This window comes from Neomonachus schauinslandi, chromosome 4 (genome assembly GCF_002201575.2).
Source record: "Neomonachus schauinslandi chromosome 4, ASM220157v2, whole genome shotgun sequence".
Classification (NCBI taxonomy): domain Eukaryota; kingdom Metazoa; phylum Chordata; class Mammalia; order Carnivora; family Phocidae; genus Neomonachus; species Neomonachus schauinslandi.
In genome coordinates this window covers 168,244,551-168,261,543 of record NC_058406.1, presented here as the reverse complement: position 1 = coordinate 168,261,543, position 16,993 = coordinate 168,244,551, and the positions used below count along the sequence as shown (strand labels likewise).

The following is a 16,993-nucleotide window of genomic DNA, read 5'->3' as shown; positions in this document are numbered from 1 at the left end:
TTGTAAAATTTGGTCTGGAAGACACCACAGAGAAAGCTGAGTGAACAGCTTACACATCCTGCAGTGTCGAGTCTGTGTGTGTTTTCCCAGGAGACTGCAGGCCCTTCCCCAGCCCCCAGAAAGGTTGCTTTCCTCTGGACAGGGGACTCGGCCCCTCTCCTTACACCCAGCTCAGACTGGTTACTCAATGAATGGATGGATCTAGTCCAAGCCATTATCTCCTAGATACGATGGCCCCCACACCCAAAGAAGTGAGATTCCCTGTCCAATTGCCCCAGGGTCTCACTCCCAATCCAGAGTGTTTGCATAAAACCCGGTTGCTCGTTTTTAGAGCCACAATAGGGCTGGAATCAGACTTTACTACCTCCTGCTGTGCCACCCAGGGCCAGGAGCTTGCCTCATTTGCAAAATGGGAGGAACGGGGACCACCTGAAAGGGTTGTGGTGAAGGATTTATAACTTGATGCAAGCCGAGTACTTAGCATAAGGCCCGCCCCTGGCGGAGAATGAGACCATTTTGATGGCGACGAAAGGGGGACGCCGGCGGGAAACCGGAGGTGGGGGGCAGCGGAAGGGGTGGGCGAGGGTTCCGCTGGCGCCCGGCGGGGTGGCAGCGCGGCTCCCACGAGGTCCGGCCGAGATCGCCCCGCGGAAGCGTGGCTTTCCTCCCGCAGCCTGGGCGGTGCGTGGAGCGAGCGGCCGCCGCCGCGGGACCAGCGCGGGGAGGACCTTTCGACGCGCCCGCGGACGCCCCGCCCCGGAAACACGCCCCCCGCCGCCTTGGCGCGCTTTTGAAAGTCTCTTCCCTTTCTCCTTGTATTTTTCGCAGGGTCCGGGTTGCTCGCCGAGCTCTGTTCTCTCTCATTAGCCCTGCGGGGCCCCCCTCCGGGCGTAGCGATGAGGCGGACCCGCGCGGAGGTGGACGCGACGCTCCAGATCGCCAAGCTGAATGCGGCCGAACTGCTGCCGGTGGTGCACTGCCTGGGCTTCGGCCCCGGGGCCGGCGCCGCTGCCGGCGACTTCTGCCTGCTGGAGCTGGAGCCCGCGCTGTGCCAGCAGCTGGAGGCCGGGCACAGGTGATTGCCCCGCGGGGAGACTGGGCCGGAAACGCGCCTTGATTTGAACGCAGGGCTCGCAGCTGCCCGGAGGCCGCCTCTCCGGCGCGCTGCCTTTTTTCCCGAGGAGTCCACGCCACTGCTGGTCCGCCCACTTAGCGGGACTGAGGTCATACAGAGGGCTGGTCCAGCTGATCTGGGGGAGGCCTGCGTCCGCGGAAACAAAGCAGGAAAGAGAACCTCAGTGACGTTTTGGAGACCTTAACCAGGATGCCAGGAACTGCACTGAACACTTCCGCCATTCTAGCTTAAAATCCAGTGCTACTATCTAATATTTATACGCTTCTCCTTGCCTTCTACTTATATTCCATAAGTAGGTCGGACTGTAGGGAATAAGTTGAAAGCCGTTCTACAGAGTTGGTCATTGTGGGAGGCCCTCACAACACAGACTCGGCGTGGGGTCATTTAATGGAAATCTGAAGCTGTTTCTAATTTTGGGTCAGCTACACATTTGCTGCAAAACCCTGGATTAAAAAACATAAGGGCAGAAGTCTAGAGAATCATTCAACTTTGTGCGCTCCCAGCTTCTGGAAATAGGAGTTGGGGGCTCTGGTTTGCTTCTCTTCTGCACCGCCCTTCCTCCATCCAACACCTGTCTTTTATTAGGTAGTTTGTTCTCTTGTAGATTTCTTTAAATCGAACTCTTCAGGCTTTCAGTTTTCATATTTACTCGTCTGACACTGTTATAATTAACTGGCCCTCTGCAGATGCTAGCCACAAAGGATCTTTAAGGAAGTTCAAGGGGAGCCTCATTCATTGGTTTTCATTCCAGCTGAGTTGGGGGGAGCGCGGAGTTTAAGAAAGGACTTCAGGTGTGCGGACTTTTTTATCCAGTTACTATTCATCCACCTGGCAATCCAGAAGGACCTAGAAATGTGTGTTTTAAAAAACATTTTTGCCAGGGGACGGGTTTAAACAAAATATTGAAGCATGGATAGTGCAATGTAGAAATAAATGTTGAAGAGTGGGTACTTGGGACTGTTAAGTGTTATTAGCACTAGGCAACTAAAAAAACACACTTTTCACTTAAACTGTCTTAATTTTAAAAAGCATTTACACCTTCTTCTATTTCAGGTTTTATTTTTTATTTCTTTAAAAGAAGTGAATAGTGTACAGGAGAGTTAAACGTTATACAGACAAAACTGCTAGGGTCTATGCCCATGTTGTCAATCCCATCATCTTTGTCTTTAGTCTTCTTCCTTTTGTCTGTCCTTCCCCTCTTCTCTTCTTGCTCTTTTCCACCGGTGAGCCGTTGTCAGAACTTATTTACTGCAGTTTGTGAAAACATATTTTTCATGTATTTTCATTTAGCATTGCAGTTCTCTTTATAAAGTCCCAATTTCTTTGCAACAGAGCTGATGCATAGGCTAGGATGTGCTTCTTTGATTGCTAGGGGATATTCAGAACAAAACAAGAAGACCCACTCTTGGGGCGCCTGGGTGGCTCAGTCGTTAAGCGTCTGCCTTTGGCTCAGGTCATGATCTCGGGGTCCTGGGATGGAGCCCCGCATCGGGCTCTCTGCTCCATGGGGAGCCTGCTTCTCCCTCTCCCACGCCCCCTGCTTGTGTTCCCTCTCTCGCTGTCTCTCTCTGTCAAATAAATAAATAAATAAATCTTTAAAAAAAAAAAAAAAGACCCACTCTTAGTTGGGCACCAGGACCAACAGCGTGATGATCCTCTGGGAGCCTGTTAGAAATGCAGAATCCTGGGTCCCATCCCAGACCTGCAGATTGGGATTCAGTTTTTTAACAAGATTCCCTGAGGTACCTATGCATAGGTTTGAGAAGTATTGCTTTAACATGATTTAGGAAATTGACATCTTGACCGAAGTTACTGGATGGTTTGTCTTGTGCTCTTCCAAGCAGTTTGCATGAAGATGCCACGTGGTGAAAGTTGGCCTCTTGGGCTCTTTGGATCTTTCTTACTCATGTTGAATTACTGTTCCTTAGTGAGACCACCTGGTGCCCCTCTGTCTCTCAACAGGCCCCCCCCCTTGCTTTGTGAGCCCAACATGTGCTCGAGGGTGATGAAAAGAGGGGCCAGACAGCCTCAAGACTTAATTTTAAATTCTACAAGCCTAGAGGATTTTGGAACTGTTTATAATGAAGATGTCTGTTGGTGTCTCTAAACCATGTATTTTCTTTTCCCATTTTCCTGCAGTCTTGTGATTCGGGGTGATAAAGATGAGCAGGCTGTGCTGTGCAGTAAAGACAAAACGTATGACTTGAGAACAGCAGACACTTCCAATATGTTGCTTTTTATTCCTGGTTGTAAAACTCCGGACCAGCTGAAGATGGAGGAAATGCATTGTAACATTATTCACACTGAGGTACTGTTCTCTGCCTTCTAATTTATATGAGAATCAACCCATGTGCTAATACTGCCTTTAATAATGATGTAATGTATGGTGATTAACATAACATAATTAAAAAAAATAAATAAATTTAACATTAAAAAAATAAAATCTTTAGGTATGGGGGCACCTGGGTGGCTCAGTCACTTAAGCATCTGACTCTTGGCTTTTGGCTCAGGTCATGATCTCAGGGTCCTGAGATGGGCTTTGAGTTTGGCTCTGTGCTCAGCGGGGGAGTCTGCTTGAGATTCGCTCCCTCTCCCTTCTGCCCCTCCCCCCTCTCTAAAATAATAAATAAAATCTTTTAAAAAATCTTTAGTTGTGAAATGTATAATCACAGGGGATCTGAAAAGTTCTCTAATGAAATTTAAAATTTTTCAGCATTGTTTGGAGTCTTGTGAAGTTGGCTTATTTTCCCTATTTGATTTTTAAGTCCTAGACAAGATGACCATTTTCTGCAACATGGAAAGTTTGTTATTAGGTGATATATTCTAAAAGTTTTACCTATTTTTAGTAAGTCTTACTGTAGATATGTTTTGAAAGGAGACTTCCTCAAACCACAACTAATACCTTAAGTAATGGTTATGAGGTGGAGAAATGAAATTTGAATTTTTGAGGCAGGTGTATTTCTTACCTCGGTTTAGCTCATTACTGCCTCTAGCCATGCATAATAAATTCTTAATTATTATGGAGACTACTGCTTATAGATACCAAATAGAAGTCTCCATCCTGGCTAGATTATTACACACATCATGATCAAAACACGGCCCTTAATTCTCTCAGAATGACTTTAGGCCAACTACTGCCTTAGAATTGGAATAGAAATAAGGGAAAATACTGGGAAATGTCAGTGACCCATGATGTTGCTGGAACAGAATAACTTCCAGTAAATTTTCTATTTTGGTTCAGTTGTAATTAACTAGAAATATGGGCAGTTCAGCCTTTTGTAAAAGATGTCACTTTTTCATCGCGTACCTGTTTTGTAGGTGTTTTTGCAGGGGTATAACAATATGGGAGTACTTCTGAGCTCTCGTTATGGAAATTCTGTGCACTGAGACTGGGTAAAGTGTAACAGATCTACCAACTAAGGTTTTTTTTTTTTTTTTAAGATTTTATTTATTTGAGAGAGAAAGCACAAGCGGAGTCGGGGGAGGGACAAAGAGAGGGGGAGAAGCAGATTTCCCACTAAGCAGGGTGCCCATTGCAGGGCTAGATCCCAGGACCCCGGGATCATGACCTGAGCCAAAGGCAGACACTTAACTGACTGGAGCACCCCAAAGATCTACCAACTAAAGGTTTAATCTGTGGTTGCACTTCAGATGCCTAGAAGGGCTAGGTGAGGAATGCACGTGGGCCAAGCAGGCTGCTGCTGATAAAATGGTAGTGGTTACCAGTCTCTGCAATAATAGAGAATGGTGGGGTCTGTGGCAAATTGAAGAACACAAGTCCCACGTAGGTGGGCGGCCACAGCTTGGCCTTGTGGGAAAGCAGGCCCAGAGCTGCCAGATCTTCTGACTTCTTGTTTTCAGGTAAACCTTGACATTTAGATCTTGGGACAAAATCTCCTCTAATATTTCTATGTCAGCAGCTAGTTTCAACTCTATACTATATTCCTATCCCTTCCACACAACACAAAGCAACACACCAGCATCTGTGGTTTGGATATAGCCAGCAGCCTGTCAGTTTGTGAACCGTGGATGAAATTGATCTTTTTGGTTTGGTCTTAAGCTCCTCTTTTGGAATCCTCGGTTCAACAACGTTACCATCAGGTTTGGCTAGGCCTTGTCTAATCAATTAAGCCTTGTACTAGTTTGAAAGTAGAAGCATCCCCTGACCTTGCATTTTAGAGTTGGAAGGCACCCTGCATATAATCCAGTTCAGCCTTTTTTCCTTATTTATGTGGACCACTTACTGGGTACCTACCAAGTGCTAGATATTGGCAAGGTAGGTACAAGGTAGGTACCTCTGGGGAGGTAGGGAGGGGTAACAGATACTCACCCACCAAGTAGCCACCGTCAACTGGATTGCTTTGAGTGATGAGCCTCTCACTGTTTCACAATAAGGAATTAGCTGCAACTCTAGATAGTAGGAAGTTCTTGCACTGAAAAGAAATATTTCTTCCTTAACTTTCTGCTAGATTTTGAAACCATAAGCAACGTAGAACAAGGATACTCTCTCTCTCCTTTAACATCCCTTCATTATTTGAAGACTGTGATCATGTCTTCTTAATTTTTTGTTTTCCAGCCTAAAAGTATTCATTTTCTATTGTTTCCATCAGATTTGCAGAATGGTCACCATCCTGATCATTCTTTTTCTGGGCATACCCTAGTTTCCATAGTACACTTGAGATACTGAGCTCAATGACTGGTTCTCACTCTGTTGGCAGTGTCTTCTTAACTGGGGTTTGAAAAGATCTTCCTGAAGATACCCATCCATTTGCTTGAGATGCCTGGAGGGGGCCTTCTCAGTAGAAAGCAGATTACCTGGCTCTCTCTTCTTCTTACTGAGAGCAGATGAGTTGGTTGAAATTTTGTATGAAATTTTCTTTTAGAATGGCCCCTAAAAGGTTATATCTTTATATTTTCTAGATCTTTGGTTTTTCTAATAATTATTGGGAATTAAGAAGATGCAGACCTAAATTAAAGAAGCTAAAGAAACTTTTGATGGAAAATACCTATGAAGGACCCGACAGTCAAAAAGAAAAGGATTCAAATCATTCAAAAGTAAGACTTATTTTCATTTGAAACTTAAAAAATAGAACTATAATTAGAGGCCCTGATGGCGACATTCTTACTTTCAGTGTTTATATTTATATTATGAAAATTTCAGATATACCCCAAAGCAGAAAGACCCCCATATATTCATCACCCAGTTGAACATTTATCAATATTTTGTCAATCTCGCTGCTTCTGTTCCCCTGCTGCTTCCCACTTTTTTTTTTTTTTTTCCTTTTTTTTCCGGAGTACTTTAAAGCAAATCCTAGATATCCTGGTGTCATTTACATAGCTGAAAGCTTCACAGGTTCCTAACTATGGAATACGTTTTTTTAGAAGATAAATTAATTTTTATTTAATTAAAAATTATAATTAGAGGCTCTTCAAAAAAGATTTTATGGAAATGGAAAGTATTCTTATTATGTGAAAATTAACTGATTCCTGAAAGTATGGGAAACTATTTACAAGCCAAGTAAAAAAAATTCTCCAGTTTTTAATGTAGTTTGAAATTATAGACCTGCACGGGCATTCTGAAGACCATATTTATGTTCTCTTTTTCTCCTTTGATTGATTGATTTTCTTTTTTTCTTTTTCTCTTTTTGGTAACCACTTTATTGAGATACAATTTTGTATACCAGACAGTTCACTCATTTTAAAGTGACTTTAATTCAGTGGTTTTAGGACATTCACAGAGTTGTGTGGTCAGTCACCACGATGATGTTCAGAACATTTTCATCACCCCAAGGAAACCCTGTACCTTCTAATTTTAACTGTTACCTTCTAATCTTACCTTTCCCTGCTTCCTTCTCCCACTCAGCCCTAGGCAACCACTAATCTACTTTCAATCTCTTGATTTGCTCCTGATTTGCCCTTTCTGGGCATTTCATATGAAGAGAATCATATGATATGGGACCTTTTCTCACTGGCTTTTTTGACTTGTGATGTTTTTTAAGGTTCATTCACGTTGTAGCATATATCAGTAGTTTATTTCTCTTTATTGCTAAAAATACTCCATTTTATGGGTATACCATATTTTATTCATTCATCAGTTGAGAGACATGGGTAATTTTCCATATTTTGATTATTATGAAGGACATTCCTGTGAACATTCATGTACAAGTTTCTAGTGGACCTGTGTTTTAATTTCTTTTGGGTATGTACATAATAAGAGTGGAATTGATGGGTCATATGGTAACTCTTTATAACTTTTTGAGGAACTGCCAGACTGTTTCCAAAATGGCTGCACCATTTTACATTCCCATTGTATGAGGACTCCAATATCTCCACCTCCCTGACAACACTTGTTATTATCTGTCTTTTTTTATATCAATACCAGTGGATTTGAAGTGGTAGCATCGTGGTTTTCATGTGCATTTCCCTGATGACTGATGATGTTGAGCATCTTTTTATGTGCTTCTTGACTATTTATATTTCATTGAAAATTGTTGATCCAGAACTCCTTTGTCCAATTATTCGGTTATTTGTCACTGTATTACTGAGTTGTAGGAGCATTCTTTATATAGTCTAAATACAAGATCCTTACCAGATATATAATATGCTTCTATTTTCTCCCATTTTGTGGGTTGTGTTTTTACTTTCTTGATTAAAAAAAAAAAATTGTGATAAACATACATAACATAAAATTCACCATTTTAACCATTTTTGTGTGTATAGTTCTGTGGCATTAAGTACATTCACACTTATGCAACCATGACCACCATGCATCCATAGAAACCTTTCATCTTCCCCAAGACGAAACTATATACCCATTAAACACCAACTCCCCAGTCTCCCCTGCTCCCATCCTCTGACAATCACTATTCATTCTACTTTTCATCTCTGTGAATTTGACTATTCTAAATATCCCATACAAGTGGAATTATACAATATTTGTCCTTTTGCATTGATATTTTGATGAAGTACAAAAGTTTTTCATTTTGATAAAATCCAATTTATCTGTTTTCTTTTGCTGCTTGTGTTTTTGGCATACTATCTACAAAACTATGGCTAAATTCGACATCACAAAGATTTACCCCTATATTTTCTTCTTAGATTTCAGGTAGTAATCATTACACATTATCAGAAGAAATTGAACTATAGTGTAAATATTGCCTTAATATGTTCTATGTATCTATTCCCTCAAATTCAATAAGTCTAAAAAAATATTCTTCAAAGGACTTAGAATGGTTTTTTTTTTTTTTTCTTTTTTCCTTGTTTCAGTATACAACTGAAGATTTGCTTGATCAAATCCAGGCAAGCGAGGAAGAAATAATGGCCCATTTACAAGTTCTAAATGCCTGTGAGATTGAAGGTAGCATTACTTATCATAATTATTAATGATGGAATTTTCTGTTTCCACCAGCATCATGTGAGAAAGAAATTTATGGACCTCTTCATCCCATTGCATATTATCTATTTAATCTTCTTTTGGGCTTAAAGCTGATGATATTTAGGTTTTTGGATGTGGGGTAGAGACTACATGTGATGTTTACATGAAGAGGTCCAACTGTGACCGGTGACTCCAACCACTCCTTACAGGGCTTTTTCTTGAGGCACATTTGATCCTAAACATTGGAAATAAAGTTTTAAATTATGGATGCCTGCTGTTAATTGCTACAGTATATGGGTACCATGAATGTTGAGGTTAGAAACCAGTGGATTTTAATGCAACCCTCTGCATTTTTCACTTCTTGCCTGGGGATGGATAAAATTTTGGTATGTGTTGAGGGGTGCATAGATTATTCCTGGCATTTTCTCGGATTGACATCACACACTCCCTTTTCTAATGTTGCCTTTATTTTTTCAGAATAACAATAGTAACATTCTCCCTTGGAAATGGTGGATTTGTACTTGATTTGTTTCTCCAGGGGTGGTGGTGGTGCCTTCAATGATCAGTTGGCATTTTGTGATCTTTCACAAGAATAGGGAAAGGTATCTTGATGTCCAGCCTTTATCTTGCTACCGGTTCATATCATACCTCTGAGTCTGTTGACTCTTGAGTGACCTAGGCTTCTTTATGAGCCCAAGAACACCTCTGCAAGACAACTAGATGAGAGTTATAACCATGCCAGTGCCCCAGAGTGGAGATCACCATGTGGGATATCCAACCTACGACCTTCACCTCATTTGTACAATGTTCTCTTGAAATCACTGAATCAGCTACAGGTTTCTGCATTTCCATTTAGATTGACAAGATTATTCTGAAATCATTATTAAAGCACTTGAAAAAAATGAGTCATATGTAAGGTACTTTTTAAAAACCACTAGGGTTTCTCTCCAGACACAATTCGTAATGATTAGGAGAAAAGCATAAAAAGAAGCCTTGCTTATAAAGAAAGCTAAGACTTCTAGTGTCTCTTTTTTGTACTGGGCAAGAGCACACTGCTTCTTTATCAATCTATTAACCAATTAATTTGCTTACAATGTACTTTGGGAATTTGTAGGTTATTGGAGGATTCTTGAATTTGATTATGAGATGAAACTTCTAAATCATGTAACTCAGCTTGTGGATTCTGAATCTTGGTCTTTTGATAAAGTTCCTTTGAATACTTGCCTTCAGGAACTTGGACCATTGGAGCCAGAGTAAGTATTTTTTTTTTTTTTCCAAAGATTCTTATTTATTTGAGAGAGAGCGACTGAGAGAGAGAGAGCACATGAGAGGGGGGAGGGTCGGGAGGGGCAGAGGGAGAAGCAGACCCCCCGCCGAGCAGGGAGCCCGATGCGGGACTCAACCCAGGGACTCCAGGATCATGACCTGAGCCGAAGGCAGTCGCCCAACCAACTGAGCCACCCAGGTGCCCCTCAGAGTAAGTATTTTAATTACTGTCTTTCCAAACTTCCTTAAAGGAAAGAAAATTATTTCCCAGGGTGCAACTAAACATAGGGAGTAGACTATATTTTGATGTCTTACAGAAATTTAAAATATAATAGAACCAGGAAGGACTTAGGAGTTTTGATCACTACTGAATAAATGTGCATCATCTTTTTTTTCCTACCTTAAAAAATATAAAGAATGGTGCCTGGGTGGCTCAGTCGTTAAGCGTCTACCTTTGGCTCGGGTCATGATCCCAGGATGCTGGGATCGAGTCCCACATCAGGCTCCTTGCTCGGCGGGAAGCCTGCTTCTCCCTCTCCCACTCCCCCTGCTTGTGTTCCTGCTCTCGCTTTCTCTCTCTCCGTCAAATAAATAAATAAAATCTTTAAAAAAATAAATAAAAAATGATGCGTGAGTTATCTTGTGATAACGTATGCTTACGTAATTCATGAAAAAATGTTTAGCGTGGGCCTGGCACGTAGTAGCCTTCCAGTATATTTTAGTTAGTTCCTCCTATAAAATTTTACTTGGCAACCAAAATCACTTAGTATTTCAAATCTCAAATTTATATCTTAAGTTTTTAGTTAGCAATGGTGTTTAAGATATAATGCATAAAAATGTATTGATAACTTTTCAAAGGAGTGTTTTAAATTTTTCAGGGAAATGGTTGCACACTGTCTTAAATGTTATGGAAAGAAATATGTAGAGGAAGGTAAGATTTGGAAAATATTTTAACTTGTTTGTGTTAAGATTGGTATGCCTTTCTGAAACGTGTGCCTGAGTTTGCAGGAGGTGAGTTGTGTGTAATTTTTTCTGAGAAATTGCGCTGGGGAAAAGGATACAGTAGTAGTGTATTGAATTGTCAGAAGACAATATGAAACTTCCTCTTCCTTAGGTGAAGTTTATTTTGCACTGAGTGCTGATAAAATATGCAGAGCAACAGCACAGATGCTCCTAAAGAATGCAGTGAAATTTAACCTCGCTGAGTTTCAAGAAGTGTGGCAACAGAGTGTTCCCGAAGGAATGATAACTAGTCTTGATCAGCTTAAGGTAAGGTTAGCAGTGGTGATTGCTACCATAACTCAATGGGGTCTCGTTAGTTACTGGGTGACATGAAATCTGTATTGCCACTGAGCTTGGAGCCACTTTATTTTCCTAGCCACCATCTCCATTAGGAGCAGACTATACATTCAGTCCGACACTAGTTTTACGTTTCTGTCGCCTCAGTGAGATCCCTCAGGCCTGTGTGCAGTTAATCCTGCTTCCCACCTGCTGCATTTCTGTTTCCACCAGCACTGTTGTAGTCCACTGTCATGTTTGTCTGGCTATAAAGAGCAATGGAGTCCCTCAGCGGGCCCTCTGTACTTTTAATTTTGCCCACCTCTGATCCATTCTCTGCAGTGCTGCTAGAATGACCTTTGAAAAATGCCAGTCAGATTAGATGAACGTCATCCTTAATGATTTAATGGTTGCCCGTAGCATTTAAGATAGAAAATCCAGGAGGACGCCTGGGTGGCTCGGTCGGTTAAGCGTCTACCTTTGGCTCCGGTCATGATCCCAGGGTCCTGGGATCGAGTCCTGCATCGGGCTCCCTGCTCAGTGAGGAGTCTGCTTCTCCCTCTCCCTCCTCCCCTCCCCCCTCCCCTCTGCTGGTGCACTCGTGTGCATGTTCTCTCTCTCTCAAATAAATAAATAAAATCTTAAAAAAAAAATCCAGAATTTGTATCTTGGCCTACAAAACACTTCATCATCTCCCTTGTAGCTCCATCTCTTCCTCCTTCTCTCCTGCTCACTGCATACCAGCCGTCTTTCAGGTTTTTGAGATCATCAAGCTCTCTCCTACCTTAGGACCTGCCCACAAGGCTTTTTGTTCTAGAATGACCTTCTTTGTAATTTCGCCTTGCCACCTCCTATTCATCTTTGAGTCACTTCCTCAAGGACGCTTTTCTTTTTTCTAAAAAAAAATGCCTCCTGTTTTACTTGGTCAGAGCACCCTGTATTTTTCCTTCCTGGCACTCACCGCTTAGCTCTGGGAAAATGTTTAATTATGGGTGTTTCCCACTCTCCACTGTGATAGAATTTTGTTCACTGTTGCTTGCCAATGTACAGCATTCTGCCTGGCGTATGCTCAGGGTATGCTCAGTAAGTATGTGTTACAGTGTGAAAGGATTTGCTCAATATTTAGAGTTCCTTTTATGTCTAGGCACCATGCTAGATGCTGAGAAGAAAACCACGTGCTGTCAGGGTCCTCAGCCTGGGCTCTGGAGATGGGGGTGTGCACATTACATGTATAAATCCTTTCTTATAATGTAGAGTGATCTGTGTCATGGGAAGGGCATGTACAAGATGTTATGGGAGCAAAGAAAAGGGACTTATCCATCTGACTGGTCGATCGGGGATGATTTTCTGAAGGCATGGCTGTTTGAGCTGCTGAGTTTGAAAGGATGAACTATGAACTCTAGATGGAAGGGCAGAGATGAGGACCCAGGAGAGCATGTTCCAAGGCATGGAGGGATACAAATTGGGGCACTATTAGTAGGGATGCAGGACTAGAGTAAAAGGTGCTGGTGAGTCAGTGAGGGACACTATGGTCTGTGCTAAGGAATTTCATTCCTATTTAGAAAGCTCTCTGGGGCCTTTTAGTGACATCAGAAGAGCTACCTGATGAATTTTGCCTTTTAGAAAGAACACTATGACATTGAGGATGTTTGGATGGAAGGTTGGCTAGATTATGAAAAAGGAGAAATCTCCAGGCTCTCTATAGTTACGTACTCCTAGCTAAGAAAGTACTGGCCAAAGAAATAGGTGATGGATAATGGATAAGGGAAATGTTGAGGCCTTAAAATCTATAGGATTAAGTGACCATGTAGGTGCAGGGTTTGAATAATGGAATCGAGGATAATGCCCAGGTTTCATGGTTTCCTAGGATAATGGGATAAGAGCAGTTTTGGGTAACAAACACAATGGGTTCATAGATAGGTTTGGATATAGAGTTCTTGTGCTCGTTCTCGGAAGAGCAATTTGAGGTGAAAATGCCTATGTTACTGTCATTAGCAAGTAAGTAGTGTTTGCAGTCCTAGGTTTAGTCGAGGTGAGTTGAGCCACTCAGGACAGTGACAGTGAGACAAGTCGGGGGATCAGGGTAGGAACCCCAAGGAACTACAACATTGAGTTCGGAGGAAAATAATGAGACGGTGATGTCAGTGATGGAGATTCAAAGAGAGAGGAAGCAACATTAATGAAGAAAACAGGGCTAGCAAATCCAAGGAAAGGGCCCACTAGATTTGGCAATGACAGGTCATTGGTGACTTTGAACTAGAGCTAACCTGATAAATTGAGCAGCAGAAGCCAGATTGTAGAAGGGAAAAGGAGAATTCACTGTTTAACAGAGCTCTTTTTATGAAAAAGGCTATTGAGGGTTTCTGGGTAGTTTGTGTAAGTTTCACATAGCTGACATTTTTAGCGGCTTGGGCTCAGCCAAACCTAAAGGTAAAAGAATGAGTCGTATTTAGACACTAGACCGTTATTTTAACTGCCCTTTTTCATTTCATTTTTAAATAGGGGTTAGCCTTGGTGGATAGACACTCAAGACCAGAAATCATATTTTTGCTAAAAGTAGATGATTTGCCTGAGGATAATCAAGAACGTTTTAACAGTCTATTCTCTCTAAGGGAAAAGTGGACAGAAGAAGACATTGCTCCATATATTCAGTAAGTAATTTACTAAAATGGATTTTGAGAGTTCTTTGTAGCATAGGGGTTTTAGATTTATGATTAGGACACTTCTTTTTTTTTTTTTTTTTTTTTTTTGAGTGTTCCCTGAGGACATGGCTTCCTTTGAAACTTTTTCAAGTGGTGGCTGTTTTCTCTGTCATTCTTCACAACTTCTGATCCTGGAGGTGGGGAATGTGTTGTCTGTCTTTCTCATGCTGCCTCTAAAACCACTTCTCTGCCCTCCTCCCTGCAAAACTGCAGCTCTTTGAGGCCCACTCAGACTGCATACCCCACTATGGCTCTAAAGCAAACCCTCTCTCTGATGGACACCTCCTCTCTTTCCTGATGCCTCACTTTAACATTTTGGTAGATGCCAGATTGCAGAAGAACTACCTAGCTCATTAGTCACTGTTTACAGGACCTCAAATGTACTAATGCTGCCACCTCTTGACTGTGTCTTAGCTCTCGTGTCCTCTCCTCCCTTTACCCAGGTTGGATTTCCTGCTCAGGGTCTCTAGCTTCTACTGGGCATGCTTTGCTCCTATGGCCCTTTCTCCCCCTTGTCACACCTCTCTGGCAAAAAAAAATCCACAAAGATAAAACTCAACTTTTCTGCTTACTCTGTGCCTACACATGGGCAGATGACAAATTTCCTGGAGAAAAAGACACAATGGAACTTGCCAGTCTTACTTAAGAGCTTGAGTGGTACTTACCTGGGTCCTTGGCAAAGCACCGTTTCCTAATGAAACTTTTCTACCCTTGGAGCTCACTTTTCATATTTTTGCTTTTCATGTCATCAATACCTTCTTTTTCCTCTTCACCTTCAGCTTGTGACCTCGTTTCTTGAGAAAATAGAAACAGATGAGAAAAGACAAGGACAACTTCTTTCCTACCGCCAAACCTGCCAGTCTCTTTGTATTATGTCCATACATACTCCCTTTGCAGTCCTTCCTCTATAATGCATGAACCATCCCTGCTCCTAAGGCCAGTCCTCCTCCTGCACTAGATCCATCCCTCTGGCCTTATTAAAGACATACATCCTCTAGTTATCATTTTCCCCCTTGTGTTATTGATGTCTCCCTACCTGCTGGATTATTCCCATCAATATATGGTATACTGTAGTAGTATTGCTCATTTCAAAAAACAACAACCTACTGGACCCCATACCCTCTGCTCTCCTTCACAAGAAATTCCTTTTGAAAGTTTGTGTACTCCTTTCTGCTTCTTTGTCTCCCATTCTTTCCTTAACCTGTTGGCATCTGTCTTTCTACATTTCAGTGGTCAACTGTCTGTCCTTGTTTACTTGGCCTCTTAGAACTGTTGGACACTGTGGACCACTTTCTACTTGAAACACATCATTTTTGTCCCTTCTCTCCCGAGGCAGCTCCTTTTCTGTCTCATTCTCATGTCTCCCTGTTCTTTCCAATCTTTAAATGTTGGTGTGCTCCAGGACTATTCTTGACCATCTGCTTTTCCATTTATATTTTTTACCTTGGTGCCCTCATCTAGACCTGGATTTAAACTTAATGACTTCCTAATTTTATCTTCATATTTGATCTTTCCCCTGAGTTCCAGTTTCTCTTATCTAGCTGCCTATTGAACATTTCCACTTGGATATCTAAGAGGAATTTCAAACCTGACATGCTCACAACAGAACTGTGGTTCCACCTTGTCCTAACCCCATCTTCCACCTCTCAGTAACATCACCACCATTAATCCAGTTACTCAAGCAAAAAGTCTGGGAATCATACTTGTCTTTTTCTTCTCTTGCTCCCTGGTTCAAACTCTGAGAAATCCTAATGGATCATCCAGTACCTGCCTCTAAATTGGCCTCCCTACTTATATTTTCCCCCTCTTCTCCTGTCCCACTTTTCAAACTTTTTATTTTGGAAAATTTTAAACATTCAAAAGTGACAGTATAACATAATGAACCCTCCATGTACTCACCACTTAGCTTCCATAATGATCAACTCATTGCCTCCATTATTTAAAACTTAGATCACATTCTGCTTTTCCATTAATGAAAACCCTCCTAGTGACTTCCCTTTATACTTAGAATTAAATCACAACTTCTTTCCATGTTCTTTAAGGCCCTGTATGACTTTGCCCTTGCTACCTTCTCCAGCTCATGTCCTCTCATTCTTCCTTCACCTCCTTTGTTCCAATCATAGTCCTTCTCCTCTTTGGGTATACAAGACGAAGCTAAAATTCAGGAAGGGTGGGTAACATAAATAAGCACATACAAGTAGCTTAGGATCCAGGGTCTCCATATCTAGACCTTTCTATATCACATGGCTTGTATTTCTAATTTGGAGCCTGTGTGATATAATGGAAAAAAAACAAATTGGACTTAGAAGTCATGCAGACCTGGCAGTGAAGTTTGGTTCCATCCTTGACTACCTGAGCCCCATATCTAATGTGGGGTTAAATAATACATTACTTTTACTCTTTCTGTGGTTAAATGAGGTAATACATGTAAAGTACCTAGTTCAATTAAGGCTTAGTAACCACTCCCTACCCTGTCTCTCCCACAAACATACATCCTTATGCTTGTTGGAAAGATGGACTTAGGCAAGAGAGATATAAATAACTAGCACTGTGAATATTATGTTCCCTAACATACTCATGCTATTCTTTTTATTTTTTATTGTTCCCACAGAGATTTGTGTGGAGAGAAGCAAACCATAGGTGCATTACTCACTAAATATTCTCGCTCTTCAATACAAAATGGTGTTAAAGTTTACAATTCCAGAAGACCCATTTCTTAAAAGAACAACAGTCTGTTCTTTGGGACTAAAGTTGCTTCATAAAGTTGATGGTTATAAGAAAAAGATTATTGCATATATTTGTATTCCAGCTTTTAAGAAACATACTTTGAAACATTTTTCTCCTAATCCTAAGCATTTTGAAACTACTGCTCTTTTTCCCTTAAATGTAATAGGATATTTCTATATCTTTCAATTTATTTTTTCATTACGCATACAGTGTAAACAAGGACAAAAGAAAGTTATTCCCTATATTTAGTATATCTCGAGTCTATGTGGTTTTATTTATAGAAAAGTGTTGCCTTTTTTATATTTAAAATTGCATTCCTTTAATTAGGATTTGACGTTCTAATGATTAACAAATTTAAAGGCTTTTTCAGAGAACTAAATAGTAATAGTTTCCTAGAAGAGTAATTATTTATTCACTTAAATGTCATTTCTCAAGTGATTTCCCCTCTATTTTCAACATTCCACCAAGACAGGGAGTCACTAGATCCTCTGTTACCTAACTTAGTCATTT

General features: G+C 41.3%; 1 protein-coding gene across 1 annotated transcript; it reads left to right on the top strand.

Annotated features, from left to right (window-relative positions):
* The first annotated feature begins 818 nt into the window (after positions 1-818).
* On the top strand, positions 819-16,476 carry DSCC1 (DNA replication and sister chromatid cohesion 1). The gene is made up of 9 exons (XM_021688571.1): positions 819-1,075; positions 3,275-3,443; positions 6,056-6,190; positions 8,402-8,492; positions 9,625-9,763; positions 10,655-10,707; positions 10,891-11,045; positions 13,557-13,705; positions 16,368-16,476. Exons 1-9 carry the CDS (start codon positions 897-899, stop codon positions 16,474-16,476), a joined length of 1,179 nt encoding a protein of 392 aa, XP_021544246.1. The 5' UTR covers positions 819-896.
* The last annotated feature ends 517 nt before the right edge of the window (positions 16,477-16,993 follow it).